The sequence below is a fragment of the Salvelinus alpinus genome, chromosome 14, assembly GCF_045679555.1.
Source record: "Salvelinus alpinus chromosome 14, SLU_Salpinus.1, whole genome shotgun sequence".
Lineage (NCBI taxonomy): Eukaryota > Metazoa > Chordata > Actinopteri > Salmoniformes > Salmonidae > Salvelinus > Salvelinus alpinus.
Window position 1 is genome coordinate 47,180,991 of NC_092099.1, and position 17,396 is coordinate 47,198,386.

General features: G+C 41.8%; 1 protein-coding gene across 1 annotated transcript in view; it reads right to left on the bottom strand.

The window, feature by feature from the left end:
• Positions 1-3,573: 3,573 nt before the first annotated feature.
• Positions 3,574-17,396, bottom strand: part of LOC139538988 (heparan-sulfate 6-O-sulfotransferase 3-B-like) — a 128,089-nt gene continuing 114,266 nt past the window's right edge. The window contains exon 2 of the mRNA XM_071341620.1: positions 3,574-6,237. Coding sequence (XP_071197721.1) covers positions 5,502-6,237 — 736 coding nt within the window. The 3' untranslated portion in view covers positions 3,574-5,501. The remainder of the gene's footprint in view (positions 6,238-17,396) is intronic.

Below are 17,396 nucleotides of genomic sequence, written 5' to 3' on the forward strand. Positions count from 1 at the left end.
TCACAATTTCTGACATTTAATCGTAGAAAAATGTCCCTTCTTATGTCAGATAGGATCATAACTTTATTTTAAGAATGTGAAATATCAGAATAATAGTAGAGAGCATGATTTTTTTCAGCTTTAAGTTCTTTCATCACATTCCCAGTGGGTCAGAAGTTTAACATACACTCAATTAGTATTTGGTTTAGGGTAGACTTCCACAAGCTTCCTACAATAATTTGGGTGAATTTTGTCCCATTCCTCCTGACAGACCTGGTGTAACGGAGTCAGGTTTGTAGGACTCCATACTCGCACACGCTTTTTCAGTTCTGCCCACAAATGTTCTATAGGATTGAGGTCAGGACATTGTGATGGCCACTCCAATACCTTGACTTTGTTGTCCTTAAGCCATTTTGCCACTACTTTGGAAGTATGCTTGGGGTCATTGTCCATTTGGAAGACCTATTTGCAACCAAGCTTTAACTTCCTGACTGATGTCTTGAGATGTTGCTTCAATATATCCACATCATTTTCCTACCTCATGATGCCATCTATTTTGTGAAGTGCACCAGTCCCTCCTGCAGCAAAGCACCCCCACAACATGATGCTGCCACCCCCGTGCATCACGGTCGGGATGGTGTTCTTCGGCTTACAAGCCTCCCCCTTTTTCCTCCAAACATAACGATGGTCATTATGGCCAAACAGTTATTTTTTTGTATTCATCAGACCAGAGAAAATTTATCCAAAAAGTACGATATTTGTCCCCATGTGCAGTTGCAAACCGTAGTCTGGCTTTTTTATTGCGGTTTTGGAGCAGTGGCTTCTTCCTTGCTGAGCGGCCTTTCAGGTTATGTCCATATAGGACTCATTTTACTGTGGATATAGATACTTTTGTACCTATTTCCTCCAGCATCTTCACAAGGTTCTTTGCTGTTGTTCTGGGATTGATTTGCACTTTTCGCACCAAAGTACGTTCATCTCTAGGAGACAGAACGCGTCTCCTTCCTGAGCAGTATGATGGCTGCGTGGTCCCATGGTGTATATACTTGCGTACTATTGTTTGTACAGATGAACATGGTACCTTCAGGCATTTGGAAATTGCTCCCAAGGATGAACCACATTTTTTAGGTCTTTCTTCTGATTTCTTTTGATTTTCCCATGATGTCAAGCAAAGAGGCACTGAGTTCGAAGGTAGGCCTTGCAATACATCCACAGGTACACCTCCAATTGACTCAAATTATGTCAATTAGCCTATCAGAAGCTTCTAAAGCCAATAAATCATTTCTGGAATTTTCCAAGCTGTTTAAATGCACAGTCAACTTAGTGTATGTAAACTTCTGACCCACTGTAATTGTGATACAGTGAATTATAAGTGAAATAAACTGTCTGTATGTCACGCCCTGACCGTAGATTGCTTTGTATGTTTCTATTTTTAGTTTGGTCAGGGTGTGATGTGGGTGGGTATTCTATGTTATAGGTCTAGGTTTTCTATTTCTATGTGTTTGGCCTGGTATGGTTCTCAATCAGAGGCAGCTGTCTATTGTTGTCTCTGATTGAGAGCCATACTTAGGTAGCCTGTTTTCCTATTTTGAGTTGTGGGTGATTATTTTCTGTTTAGTGTTTTTCGTGACCTTACAGGACTGTTCGTTTGTCGTTTTTGTTGTTTTGTTCAGTGTTCAGTTGTTTTATTAAAATAATGAACGCTGCACCTTGGTCCTCCTCTCCTTCTCCCGACGACAATCGTTACACTGTAAACAATTGTTGGAAAAATTACTTGTGTCATGCACAAAGTAGATGTCCTAACCGACTTGCCAAAACTATAGTTTGTTAACAAAAACGTGTGGAGTGGTTGAAAAACTAGTTTTAATGACTGCAACCTACGTGCATGTAAACTTCCGACTTCAACTGTATGTATGTCAATGGATTTTAGATGCCAAAATGACCTGATTGTATAAGGATCCATTTGTGCAGGTGGACCCCGTTTCTTCACAACAGCCAACATCGTAATAAATCAATAGCTATTTCACATTGCCAGTCTGTACACAATAATAACCCAGTCATCTGAATTTGCTCAAATGAATGCAGTAAGATTGGGTCCACAGAAAAGGAGCACGGAGAAGAATACAGGACATGTTCTGTTTACTTTCCCTGTTTGTGGGGAGGAGTCATTTCCCCTCCTAAACATCAAGTTCAGGGAGGGTTAGAGGAAGACAGAGGGATCTGTAGAGAGTAGACACTGGAGTCTGTCTGTCCAGTTGTGTTGTGGACAGTCAGTTTTTCCTGTCTTGATTAGAACCTTAAAATAAACACATTGTAGTGTTTAAGGGCGGCAGGTAGCCTAGTGGTTAGAGCGTTGGGCCAGTAACCGAAATATTGCTGGATTGAATCCCCAAGCTGACAACTAAAAATCTGTTGTTCTGCCCCTGAACAAGGCAGTTAACCCACTGTTCCCCGGTAGGCCGTCATTGTAAAAAACAATTTGTTGTTAACTGACTTGCCTAGTTAAATAAAGGTTACATTTCCCCCCCAAAAAAGTACATTTTCTGCATGGAGAGAAGCTTGTCTTAAGCAGGTACAGTAGTAGTCGAATCAGTGTCTGATAAGCAGACCAATATATCCTTACCTTGTTACTGCTGAATAACAGCAAGTGGAAGAGACTGGTGATTGTCTAGTTCATATACTGTATATTGACTACCATTTCTGGACCAGAACATTCAGAATTATTTTCCCTTGTCCCTTAGCGATAATCTTACTATAGCAGGAGGAAATGACACTAAATATTTAGTGTTCCTCTCAATGGTCCTCTCCTGTTTGCCTAATTTTGGTGTTTTACAATACTTACATGTAGATCTCTTAGACCTGGGTTCAAATACCATTTTAATTATTTAAATTACTTTCACATACATTTCAAAGTAAGTATTCTGATATTTTTTGTAAATGCACTTGTAAAGTATTGGTATGCATTTGAACCCAGGAGTATTTGAAATAATGTATTTGGAAATAAATATTTTCAAATATTTTCAAATAGTACGCTATTTATAGGAAAGTATTTGGGGATTTTTTAAATACATTTTTAAAAATATTTCCAATTGAAGTAGTTGACTTTGGCCACATTTTTTGAAAATTCTCAAATACACAGAAAGTAAGTATTTAAAGAACAAATAATTCAATTCACATTTAATTTGAACCCAGGTCGGACCTCTTATTGAAATATAGCCCACCGGAGACAGACACAGTATGACATGAAGTACATAAACTAAAAGGATACTTCATTATGATCCATGAATATCAAAATATTGATGGAAATAATAAAGGCCAACATTTTGCTAACACAACCAATGCTAATAATTCATGTAAACATGGTTATATATGCATATTGACAGTAGTGCATAGCCTACTGATGAAGAAGAGGTGGATGCCTGGTCACATTACTGGGACAGTGTTTATTTGTGCTGTTTACTAACATGGCCGAACCAAGTGCTTGTAACTGGAATTACATTTAAATATTGAGATCTCTATGTATGCGGTGAAATGTCCTTCAATAACATTTCTAATGAATCTGGTTTTATACAAGTGATTCCAGTCAGAAATTGGTCATGGTTGATCAAGGCATTTATTTCTAATATCTGAAGTAGTATTCACCCAGCTTTGTAGACCTGACAAGAAAATTGCTGATAAAGTATGACACGTCAAGTGGAATCAAGACTGCCCTTTTCATACACAATCATTTGAATAGGAACATACAGATTCATACATTTAGAAAGTTAACCTTAAACACCACTTCCCAGAGTGATGGTATATAACCTTTTTCCTTTAAGACAAAACCTCTTTTGCAATACATAAATGTAAGATTATCTGTTATTCAAAGATGTGCACTTAAATTGAATGACAGTTGAAGTTTATTCAAATCACTCTTTCACAACATGGCCTATCACAGGGATCAGGGAATGGCAGTACAATATCTAGTGTGACATGACCTTTTTAGGTCCAGTTTCATCACTTCATTTACACAGAGATCATAGGTTTTGAAATATTCATTTCAGACTTTCCAGACTTTGCATCAATATATACATCATACGACTGTAAGTTTGAGCAGATAACAACTACATGAAAATAAGATGTTGTTTTTGTCAGGGCGATTTATTCACAGCACATTCCAACCTTTTGAAAGAAAAGTGAAAAAAAACCACTCATGGTATTGTATCCATAATGTTGATTTGAAAATGATGAGGTAATGTATTAACATAGTGGATGTGTTGGCTCAATGGCATTGTGACCAATATACAATGATGACAAAAACACACACATGCATGAGCACGCACACGCACACACACACACACACACACACACACACACACACAACCATAATAATTTATTAGCTCATACAATTACTTAAAACGCAAAGGACTAGTTTCCCCGCAACTAGATGCTGCGTATTCTTGGTCAAAAAAGCACTTTCAATAGAGATGATTAATTTAGCAGGCTTTTTAGTCCAAGCGCAGGCCTAATTTGGATCATGGATTAGTAATACTAATACTAATTTAATACTAATACTAAACAACATAAACAATTCCACTCACAGGTTAAGGTTAATTGACCAAAACTGTGCTCAGTGATCAGACAGAACGATCAAATCAGAAGTAGATTAATATTTTAATGAAAATATTGTCATTGGAGAGTTGGAATGCTCATAACAGAACAACCCATCAGGGGCTGATCCAACAGTGCTGTTGCCGTGGGCTCCACAAACATGGGAAAACAACAGAGTGTGACGTCGTGAGCACGAGGGCCGAAAGCTGATCACAGAGTAAGGTGTTTAGATGACTATCGCATAGTCTGCCTACTGCCATAATCTGTTTAATATCGTATTATTAGTGTGCAAGTAAACTCTCACTAAATTGCAATTAAGAAAGTAATTATAAGCAGCACATTTTGATTGTGTTCTCTTTAAGAGTTATCACAACCTGCATGATTATATCTAACTATGACTGATAGAGTTATCACAACCTGCATGATTATAGCTAACTATGACTGATAGAGTTATCACAACCTGCATGATTATAGCTAACTATGACTGATATAGTTATCACAACCTGCATGATTATAGCTAACTATGACTGATAGAGTTATCACAACCTGCATGATTATAGCTAACTATGACTGATAGGCAGGAAAGTGCAGGAGCACCAAAACAAACCAAGAAACTTTAGCAGGGCTGAAACTGAGAAAGAGAGATAGATAGAGATAGAAGACAGAAACAGAGAGAGGGAGGGGGGGGGGAGAGTAGACAGAGGGGGGAGAGAGAGAGAAAGAGAGGAGATAGAGTGAGCGAGAGGAGAGATGGAGAGAGAAAGAGAGAGGGAGAGAAAGAGAGAGGGAGAGAAAGAGAGAGAGAGAGGGAGAGAGAGAGAGAGAGAGAGAGAGGGGGAGAGAGAGAGAAAAAGAGAGAGGGAGAGAGAGAGTACCATATGAGACTGACTGTTCTGTGACCTATCTCTGGGTGTGTGGTCAGGAGTGGGACCTCACCAGCGAGCCACCTGGCTGGTGTAGTCTTCGGTGGTGGTGGCCAGCTCGTCTCCCCCCCCTTCCCTGCCCACCTGTCGTTTGGGGAGAGAGTCCCTGCTCTGCTCCCTCTGCTCCCGCAGCCAACGGCGCTCCTCGCGCCTCTTCAAGCGCTCCTCCTGGTGCTGGCGCTGGCGGGTGTATTGGAAGCGCTGGAGGAACAGGTCCTTGGCGTACTCGTACAGCTGCACATCCAGGTAGTTTAGCTCCTCGATGCGGCGACGCACAGCCTCGCTCAGGTCCACGTTGGCGGCGCGCGTGCTGTTGATCTGCGTGAAGGCGGCGATGAAGCGCAGGCTGAACGTCCGCTCAAACAGGTACTGCGTCTTGCGCTGGAACTCGGTCAGGCCGTAGAAGGCCATGTTCTTCAGGTTGTTCATGGCGCTGCCCAGCAGGATGTGGTTGCGCTCACTCTCGTTCATTGATAACAGGTTGTAGCAGCCCACCAGGCTTAGGTCGGCCAGCATGCGCACCTGTCGGTTGTTGGCCAGGTTAGACGGGCAGTCCATGAACTCGGTCAGGGTGACGCCCAACCAGTCGTCCCCGCTGTAGCAGGTGGGCAGTTCGTCCTGCGTGGGCGAGCGCCCGTCACACATGTGCAGGGAGGACTTCCAGGTGGCTCCACGCTGCACGTGCTTCCATTCGCTCAGGTAGCGGGAGACGGGGTCACGCAGCATGGTTATGTAGTAGAAGTTCCTGCAGACAAAATAAACAGTCAGAGAGCTGTGAACACATAAACATCACACAGGCCCATGCAGCATTGTACTGACAGGTGGTGACTTTTGTGTCTGTGTAGTACACTTAAAGGTTGGATGCTAATTACCAAACTGAAACTTGAGAGAGGCTCAGAGTGGTCTGTTTCCCTACTGTCCTTGAACATGTATGTTCTTTATGGTGTCAATACTGTGAATATCAACAAAGTCATGTTTTAGAAGTCATCTGAGTTATGTCTTCATACTTTGATAATATTACAGTACTGATGAGCATGTCAAGTCATCAGAAATAGCCTGAAGCACAAACCTAGTTGGCCAAGTATGTATTTAAAACATATCAGATCCATCCTGCTTTATTTGAATGAGGAGGAGGTATTTGTGACAGAAGTATTTTGCAGTCCTAATCAAGTGCTCTACCCATCAGTTAACGACCAAACTGAGCTACACGTTTTATAGGAGAAATTCCAGTAGCACTTTGGTGGAGAGGAGAGCTGTTAAATTAAAGATTTTTTTAGACACATCACTGCCTCTCCTGCAGAGAGGGACTACCTCCTCAGACCATGTTAGCCTAGGTACAGCCACGGAACATGGGAGATGTCACGTGTGCTCCCTCTCTGGCCTCTAGGTCACCAGGCTGCTCGTTATGGCGCACACCTGTCACCATCGTTATGCGCCCCTGCGCATCATAGACTCACCTGGACTCTATCACTTCCCTGATTACCTGCCCTATATATGTCACTCCCTTTGGTTCCTTCCCCAGGCATCATTGTTTCGGTTCCAGTGTTAAGTCTGTGCGTTGGTCGTGTTTCTTGGTTTGTTTTTTGGTGTGTTTTTTAAATTTTTTAAACACTCACTCCCTGAACTTGCGTCCTGGCTCTCAGCGCACATTGCTACAGAAGAAAAATGTAGAATCTTTAAATTCAACAGATTCCTGTAGTGCCAACTTAAAGGATATTCATAGGAGAAGAACAGTGTAAAGGCTACAGTAAAATCGGAGAATGTGCTGGAAAATCGAGACCAGTAAGCAACGTAGAACAAAGTGAAAACACTGTCTAAAAGCTATGGAGAACAAACCCTGAAACTTCCTCTAAAAATATGTAGTTAGTGGGAATGATAGACAGTAGAGTTGCACAATACTGGCCAGCTCCTAATGGACAAACACATATAAGAGGATTCATAATGTTTTCCACACTGTACTTTGCAAAGAGAGCTGTCCATTTATACAAATTACCACAAGGCTTTTTGACAACTTCAAAGGAAAAACATCAGACTCCCAAACACACCAAAAATCTGAAATGGCACGAAGTACATGAGGAAGGGTTAGGGGTGGAGAATGTATCATTTTTTAAAACTCCGGAAACAGCATTTTCTAGCAATCTAGAGCCATAACCATTATGATTAATTCTATGTAAAAAAAGGTTTATTTTTCTGCATATCTAAGCGTACCTCTTCAGCTGTGTATCCTCCTGAACAGTGGTAAATATATATTGTTTTAAGAAACTAAATATGCTTCTCTGCTTTTGCTAAAATGTGGGTCAAAGATCAAAAGGAATGTGAGTCTTATACAGAACATTTAGTAAATGCTTGCTTTTCTAAAGTCTACCAAGATAGTTAGACAAGCTAGCTACTTGAAATTGATTGATAGCCTGAAATGGCTTCTTGGTAGGTGTTAAGAGTTTGGGAACCTATCTGGGCTAGCTAAAGCCAACATCATAACATTTCTAGGTGGCTATTAGTATTACAGAGAAACAAAATAAACCAAATATTTTTTATATTTATTTTTATAAACAGGACAAATCTGACGGGGTATGTGCCCCTGTGTCCTGTCCGGGCATGACAACACTGCTCCCAAACTCCAGGAATGTTAGTCAAGGCAGAGGTGACCTCCTCTAAGTGCAAATTAATATTACATTGCCGCATTCGGATGTGACCCAGGAGAACAGACTGGCTGGATAAAGTGGGATGTGACCCAGGAGAACAGACTGGCTGGATAAAGTGGGATGTGACCCAGGAGAACAGACTGGCTGGATAAAGTGGGATGTGACCCAGGAGAACAGACTGGCTGGATAAAGTGGGATGTGACCCAGGAGAACAGACTGGCTGGATAAAGTGGGATGTGACCCAGGAGAACAGACTGGCTGGATAAAGTGGGATGTGACCCAGGAGAACAGACTGGCAGGATAAAGTGGGATGTGACCCAGGAGAACAGACTGGCTGAATAAATTGGGATGTGACCCAAGAGAACCGACTGGCTGGATAAAGTGGGATGTGACCCAGGAGAACAGACTGGCTGGATAAAGTGGGATGTGACCCAGGAGAACAGACTGGCTGGATAAAGTGGGATGTGACCCAGGAGAACAGACTGGCTGGATAAAGTGGGATGTGACCCAGGAGAACAGACTGGCAGGATAAAGTGGGATGTGACCCAGGAGAACAGACTGGCTGGATAAAGTGGTATGTGACCCAGGAGAACAGACTGGCTGGATAAAGTGGGATGTGACCCAGGGGACTTCACACTGACTCCAAAGCTGCTCAGCTTTTCAGGTACACCATAAACACACACACAGGTAAACAGATACATTCACACGGAGGCACGCACACACTGACACACACACTCATCCCGCAGGATTTTAACCAATGCGGACTTCAAACCACTCTCTAGTCTTCTGTATTCTATCCCTGTTCCTTGTATTCTGCTCTAACAACTACACATTGTACTTCAGTACTGTTAAATTAGCCCTCTTTCAGGTCTCCTGTCAGTACTGTTAAATTATCCCTATTTCTGGCCCCCTGTCAATACGGTTAAATTAGCCCTATTTCTGGCCCCCTGTCAATACTGTTAAATTAGCCCTATTTCTGGCCCCCTGTCAGTACTGTTAAATTATCCCTATTTCTGGCCCCCTGTCAATACGGTTAAATTAGCCCTATTTCTGGCCCCCTGTCAATACTGTTAAATTAGCCCTATTTCTGGCCCCCTGTCAATACGGTTAAATTAGCCCTATTTCTGGCCCCCTGTCAGTACTGTTAAATCAGCCCTATTTCTGGCCCCGTCAGTAGTGTTAAATTAGCCCTATTTCTGCCCCCGTCAGTACTGTTAAATCAGCCCTATTTCTACCCCCCTGTCAGTACTGTTAAATCAGCCCTATTTCTGGCCCCCTGTCAGTACTGTAAATCAGCCCCTGCTCTGGAAAAATAAGAGTGCTGAGATTACAATACTGTCATGACCATAGTCATAGTCTGCAAGGATACACCACACAGTAACATTGTATTTCTACAATCTAGATAACTTCACTTGAAGACTACACACTGTCCTGCCAAATGGACTCGTTACTCACTAGCAACAGTCATGGCAACAATATCCACTGAATATAAGCCAAATATAACAGTTTTTTTCCCGGTCTCTTTCTCGGCAACACATGGCATGTTCACATTAGTAAGATATTATTATTATTAAATTACACTAAACACGTAGTCTTGAAAAGGTGCGTTTGTTCGTTATGCATCAGGATTACTCCGATTTTCACTAAATCAACTATTGTGGGGAAAAGGTTTCTGAAAGTACTGTATACTCTTACACTCCAATAACTCCCCTGTGATGTGCCATGGCATCAGTATGCATGGGTGCAGAGAGCACCCTCTCTCTCTCCCACCACGTGGTGAGATGGCACTGTGTGTCAGGCAGTAAGCTGTGATTAGAGCCCCACTGACAGCAGCTGCACCCTGGCTCTTCTCTTCATACTGGAGGTGGCTGTTCAGCCCCCGACGCAGCAGACAGACACACATATCCTCATTAGCCTGTCTCAGGGACATAAACACATGAAGCAAGTGTTGCCTGAGCACGCCGACACGCTCAAAGGTCATCCGTGTGCACCATCAGTGTCGCGGAACATCAGCATCAAAGCGTCTACATCGCCGCCTCAGAGAGAAGAGCCCCTGCATACCATAGATGATCTTCAGACAGGGGAGGTGAGTCGGCCCAGCGAGCTATCTCCCTTCCGCCCTTCTCCCTTCCTCCGTCCTAATCACTTCGTATAGCCATCGTCTGCAATCACACGTTGAATTGGCACTTGCTATCTTGAATCTTCAGATGGAATAATTTGGAGTTTGTTAATATGTTGACGTAATGTCACCAGGAGGCAGAGAGACATCTCTCTGACGTTCCAACCAAGTGTTTAAGTTGGAGGGCTGTTGAACCCCAGTTAATCATGGATCAATAATGGATGTGAAGCATATTGCATCTCAGTCAGCTCCGGGATGTTCATCTGAAAGGCAGCAGCACGAGTCACTGGAGCGAAGACTAACGGGTCATTATCATGGATGAAGCGTAGAAGAACATATGGATCCAAATAAGGCTGAGAGGGAGCGATGCTGCTCAGATTAAATGAACGTTTCAACTTTTGTTTGAACTATACACTATTTTAAGTGTTTTTAATTTAACCTTTATTTAACTAGACAAGTCAGTTAAGAACAAATTCTTATTTACAATGATGGCCTACCAAAAGGCAAAAGGCCTCCTGCAGGGACATGGGCTGGGAGTAAAAATATAAATATAGAACAAAACTCACATCACGACAAGAGAGACAACACTACATAAAGAAAGACCTAAGACAGCAACATAGCAAGGCAGCAACACATGACAACACAACACAGCACGGTAGCAACACAACATGACAACAACATGGTAGCAGCACAAAACATGGTACAAACATTATTGGGCACACACAACAGCACAAAGGGCAAGAAGGTAGAGACAACAATACATCACACAAAACAGCCACAACTGTCAGTAAGCGTGTCCGTGATTGAGTCTTTGAATGAAGAGATGGAGATAAAACTGACCAGTTTGAGTGTTTGTTGCAGCTCGTCCCAGTCGCTAGCTGCTGCGAACTGAAAAGACGAGCGGCCCAGGGATGTGTGTGCATTGGGGACCTTTAACAGAATGTGACTGGCAGAACGGGTGTTGTATGTGGAGGATGAGGGCTGCAGTAGGTATCTCAGATATGGAGGAGTGAGGCCTAAGGTTTTAGAAATAAGCAGTGGCGTTTGCGAAGGGTATACAGAGATGACCAGTTTACAGAGGAGTATAGAGTGCAGTGATGTGTCCTATAAGGAGCATTGGTGGTAAATCTGATGGCCGAATGGTAAAGAACTTCTAGCCACTTGAGAGCACCCTTACCTGTCGATTTATAAATGATGTTTCCATATTCTAGCATGGGTAGGATGGTCATCTGAATCAGGGTTAGTTTGGCAGCTGGGGTGAAAGAGGAGCGATTACGATAGAGGGAACCAAGTCTAGATTTAACTTTAGCCTGCAGCTTTGATATGTGCTGAGAGAAGGACAGTGTACCATCTAGCCATACTCCCAAGTACTGGTATGAGGTGACTACCTCAAGCTCTAAAACCTCAGAGGTAGTAATCACACCTGTGGGGAGAGGGGCATTCTTCTTACCGGTCAAATCGGTGTCCAAAAATACAGATTTCCGATTGTTATGAAAACTTGAAATCGGCCCTAATTAAATCGGCCATTCCGATTAATCAGTCGACTTGTAATGTGTACCATTGTGATTCTGTAAGTAAGCAAGTCAAGCCTTGTCCAGAAAGTGACGCACCGGCGCCGACTGATCTCGTGTCAAGGAGATCTCCTGAGTGTTGTTTTATAAGAAATTACCTCTTGTCTTTCCCTTGAGGTTCTCACCCAATCTGTTCACTTGTTTTACTGCACCATGTACGGTTTACAACCACTTAAGAAAAGCTTTGATCACTTTGTTTGCTAGCCCACTGCAGTCTGCTGGAAATAGACAGGGAGCGTGAAGTGTGTGCTGAATCTAACTCCATGTTGTGTGGCTGATTAGACTTGCTCGACATCCTTTTCTGTGCCGCATCATGTAATATAAATGAATATGCAACGAACTCCAGTGGCCTGCGCTCGAGGCCATTTCAGACAAGCGCTGCGTTTCATCTTGGACCTGGCGAAGCCTCAAACCTACTGCTCCCTCTCTCTGTATGAAGCGTGTTGCTCAGACTCTGCTTTTCAGAATCCTCAGAAGTTCACAGTCTGCCCAGCAGGATTACAAGGGTCAAACAGCTCTCTGTGCTGATACCTTTCGTTCAAAGGCAGTCTCCGCTCATGAAAGAGATATATCAGAGAGAAATATACACGACAAAATAAAGCTTAAACTCAACTGAGCTTTAAGGTCTAATGCAGCCAATTTTTTAGCGCAATATAAAATAATTTCTGGGTCACAATTAAGTACATTACTGTGATTGTTTCAATAAAAATAATTAACTGGTGATGTCACCAGGCAGGCCAAAACCATCCCACCAAAACAGGTTCAAATTTCAGGTGGTCTTTTCAAACAGCTCTTATCCTAAAAGGGCATTATCATAATTTTCACTATTTCACAATAATATCCCAACCTCATAGTGTGGAAATATATATAAAACACATGAAAATCTGGTTTTAATATGCATTTCAAGTCATGCTTTAGGGACAGACAATTACTGTGAGTGCCTGTGTAAACTTGACTTATTTTGCAAGTCAATCAATCAATCAAAAGTATTTATATAGCCCTTTTTACATCAGCCGATGTCACAAAGTGCTGTTCAGAAACCCAGCCTAAAACCCCAAATAGCAAGCAATGCAGATGTAGAAGCACGGTGGCTAGGAAAAACTCCCTAGAAAGGCCAGAACCGAGGAAGAAACCTAGAGGGGAACCAGGTGCCATTGTTCTTCCGTCCTGCCAAGAATAGTCTTATTGAGCTTGATTTTACTCAAACCAATCAGTGACATTATCCACAGAGCAAACACTGTGTTACAGGTAGCGGTGATGATTTCCATTCCAAGTCCTTTGATGTCAAATATCCACGAAGACTGTCCAACCACAAGGGTTTTACCTAAGGAGAGGTTCTTCCTGTAGATGTATACCTCACTTGACTCCTGGCCTTTCCTCCGCTCTCCACTCTGCTTCTCCTCCATGTCCATGGCCTACAGACATCAGCACTCTCCACTCTGCTTCTCCTACATGTCCATGTCCTACAGACATCAGCACTCTCCACTCTGCTTCTCCTCCATGTCCTACAGACATCACCACTCTCCACTCTGCTTCTCCTCCATGTCCTACAGACATCAGCACTCTCCACTCTGCTTCTCCTACATGTCCAGGGCCTACAGACATCACCACTCTCCACTCTGCTTCTCCTCCATGTCCATGTCCTACAGACATCAGCACTCTCCACTCTGCTTCTCCTACATGTCCAGGGCCTACAGACATCACCACTCTCCACTCTGCTTCTCCTCCATGTCCATGTCCTACAGACATCAGCACTCTCCACTCTGCTTCTCCTCCTCCCTCAGGATTCCCAACCTTTCCTCTAAAGGTTGTCGGATTAATCACGCTTCTGATTCCAGTCGTCTATCTCTCCCACTTTCACTCTACTACCTCTCTCTCATATATATATACACACACACACACACACAGTTGAAGTCCGAAGTTTACATACACCTTAGCCAAATAAATTTAAACTCAGTTTTTACAATTCCTGACATTTAATCCTAGTAAAAATTCCCTGTCTTAGGTCAGTTAGGATCACCACTTTATTTTAAGAATGTGAAATGTCAGAATAATAGTAGAGAGGATGACTTATTTCAGCTTTTATTTATTTCATCACATTCCCATATATATATATATATATATATATATATATATATATATATATATATATATATATATATATATATATATATATATGAACAACTGTGAAGCTTTCTTGTTGAATCTGGTTGTTTAAAAAGATACAATTGCTCTATGCACTGTTGACTACAGAGGAGGCTGCTGAGGGGAGGACGGCTCACAATAAAGGCTGGAACAGAGCAAATGGAATGGCATTGTATTTTATCCCATTCCACTTATTCCACTCCAGCCAACACCACCAGCCCGTCCTCTCCAATTAAGGTGCCACCAACCTCATGGGATTTACTAAAAAATAATAACCAAAATTCCAGCAGACAGTTTGATTTCATCGGGACAAACACATTTAGTCTGCTATATGCCTGCCTTGCCCGAGATCGCAGTATCCAAAGCAAGGAGAAATCAATTCCTAATAAAGAACTGTGCTGACTGTTTTAGACGGTGTATTAGTTCTATCATACTGCCAGTAGAGGGACGATTAATTACTCTATGTTTCATTATTCATATTAGCAAGTTGTATTGAAACTCCACAGACACACACTACTTTGTGTGTCATATACAGTGGGGTCCGGAATTATTGGATCCTCTGATAAAGATGAGCAAACAATACTGTTTACAAATACTGATCTATATTGTATGCTAGAAAGATATTTAAGTAATAAATTTTTTCTTTTTTAAGATAGAGGTAAAATATCATTGGATCCCCTGTTTTCAATGCTCCATCACCCTCACCCTGCAAGGATAACAACACTGAACCTTTTTCTAAAATGTTTTATAAGATTGGAGAACACATTGGGAGGGATCTTAGACCATTCCTCCATACAGAATCCTTCCAGATCCTTGATATCCCTCTAATTCAAACCACAGGTTTTCAATGGGGTTCAAGTCTGGAAAATGTTAGATTTTGTGGTCAATTAACCATTTCTTTGTGGATTTTGATGTGTGCTTGGAGTTGTTGTCTTGCTGGAAGATCCACTTGCGGCCAAATTTCAGCCTTCTGGCAGAGACAACCAGGTTTTTAGCTAAAATGTCCAGGTACTTGGCCATATATCACATACCCTCGTGCCTTATTGCTTAAATATCCTAGTTGTAGTTTGAAAAGAGCAGAGTTGGCGAGACTTGCGCTGTCTCTTGAGCTATTTTTATAGGCTACCTTTTAGGAGTGGGATGATTTTCAGACGAGAAATATGGGTGATCATTATTAATTTCTAGGCAATGTAGTAAACTATAGCCTAATCATATTCAGGAAATACATTTCCTTGGAAAGAAATGCCCATTCATAGGCTATAGCTTACTCTGTTTAATTAAGACCACATGAGTACCTGATCTTGCAGGTATGGCTACTGAACTGGAAGCAGCATGAATGATGACATCGACACTTGCTACGTTTTGCAGAGTCCTATAGGATATAGCCTACCTTTTAGGAGGACGATTTGCAGGCAGAGACAAATAAATGGATAATCCATACTTATTGAAAATGAAAAGGCGCAACGCTGTCTCACCAGAGTAACCTAACCTGTGTTCACCATAGTAACCTAACCTATGTGTTCACCATAGTAGCCTAACCCATGTGTTCACCATAGTAGCCTAACCTGTGTTCACCATTGTAGCCTAACCTGTGTTCACCATAGTAACTTAAGCTATGGTCACCCTGAGGAAGGCACAGTGATGCCGAAACGTTGGTAAATACCCATTAAATTGCTGGGAGTTTATATATGGAGTGTGCGACTTTCTTTATTTTGATAGTTTATAGTTTATTCACCATAGTAGCCTAACATATGTCTTCACAATAGTAACCTAACATATGTCTTCACAATAGTAACCTAACCCATGTGTTCACCATAGTAACCTAACCTATGTGTTCACCATAGTAACCTAACCCATGTGTTCACCATAGTAACCTAACCCATGTGTTCACCATAGTAACCTAACCCATGTGTTCACCATAGTAACCTAACCTATGTGTTCACCATAGTAACCTAACCTATGTGTTCACCATAGTAGCCTAACCTATGTGTTCACCATAGTAACCTAACCTATGTGTTCACCATAGTAACCTAACCTATGTGTTCACCATAGTAACCTAACCTATGTGTTCACCATAGTAACCTAACCCATGTGTTCACCATAGTAACCTAACCCATGTGTTCACCATAGTAACCTAACCCATGTGTTCACCATAGTAACCTAACTTATGTGTTCACCATAGTAACCTAACCTATGTGTTCACCATAGTAACCTAACCCATGTGTTCACCATAGTAACCTAACCTATGTGTTCACCATAGTAACCTAACCCATGTGTTCACCATAGTAACCTAACCTATGTGTTCATCATAGTAACCTAACCTATGTGTTCACCATAGTAACCTAACCTATGTGTTCACCATAGTAACCTAACCTATGTGTTCACCATAGTAACCTAACCTATGTGTTCACCATAGTAACCTAACCCATGTGTTCATCATAGTAACCTAACCTATGTGTTCACCATAGTAACCTAACCTATGTGTTCATCATAGTAACCTAACCTATGTGTTCACCATAGTAACCTAACCCATGTGTTCACCATAGTAACCTAACCTATGTGTTCATCATAGTAACCTAACCCATGTGTTCATCATAGTAACCTAACCCATGTGTTCACCATAGTAACCTAACCCATGTGTTCACCATAGTAACCTAACCCATGTGCTCACCATAGTAACCTAACCTATGTGTTCACCATAGTAACCTAACCTATGTGTTCACCATAGTAACCTAACCCATGTGTTCACCATAGTAACCTAACATATGTCTTCACAATAGTAGCCTAACCTATGTGTTCACCATAGTAACCTAACCCATGTGTTCACCATAGTAACCTAACCCATGTGTTCACCATAGTAACCTAACCCATGTGTTCACCATAGTAACCTAACCTATGTGTTCACCATAGTAGCCTAACTTATGTGTTCACCATAGTAGCCTAACCTATGTGTTCACCATAGTAACCTAACCTATGTGTTCACCATAGTAACCTAACCTATGTGTTCACCATAGTAACCTAACCCATGTGTTCACCATAGTAGCCTAACCTATGTGTTCACCATAGTAACCTAACCTATGTGTTCACCATAGTAACCTAACCTATGTGTTCACCATAGTAACCTAACCTATGTGTTCACCATAGTAACCTAACCCATGTGTTCACCATAGTAACCTAACCTATGTGTTCACCATAGTAACCTAACCTATGTGTTCACCATAGTAACCTAACCCATGTGTTCACCATAGTAACCTAACCCATGTGTTCACCATAGTAACCTAACCCATGTGTTCACCATAGTAACCTAACCCATGTGTTCACCATAGTAACCTAACCCATGTGTTCACCATAGTAACCTAACCTATGTGTTCACCATAGTAACCTAACCTATGTGTTCACCATAGTAACCTAACCTATGTGTTCACCA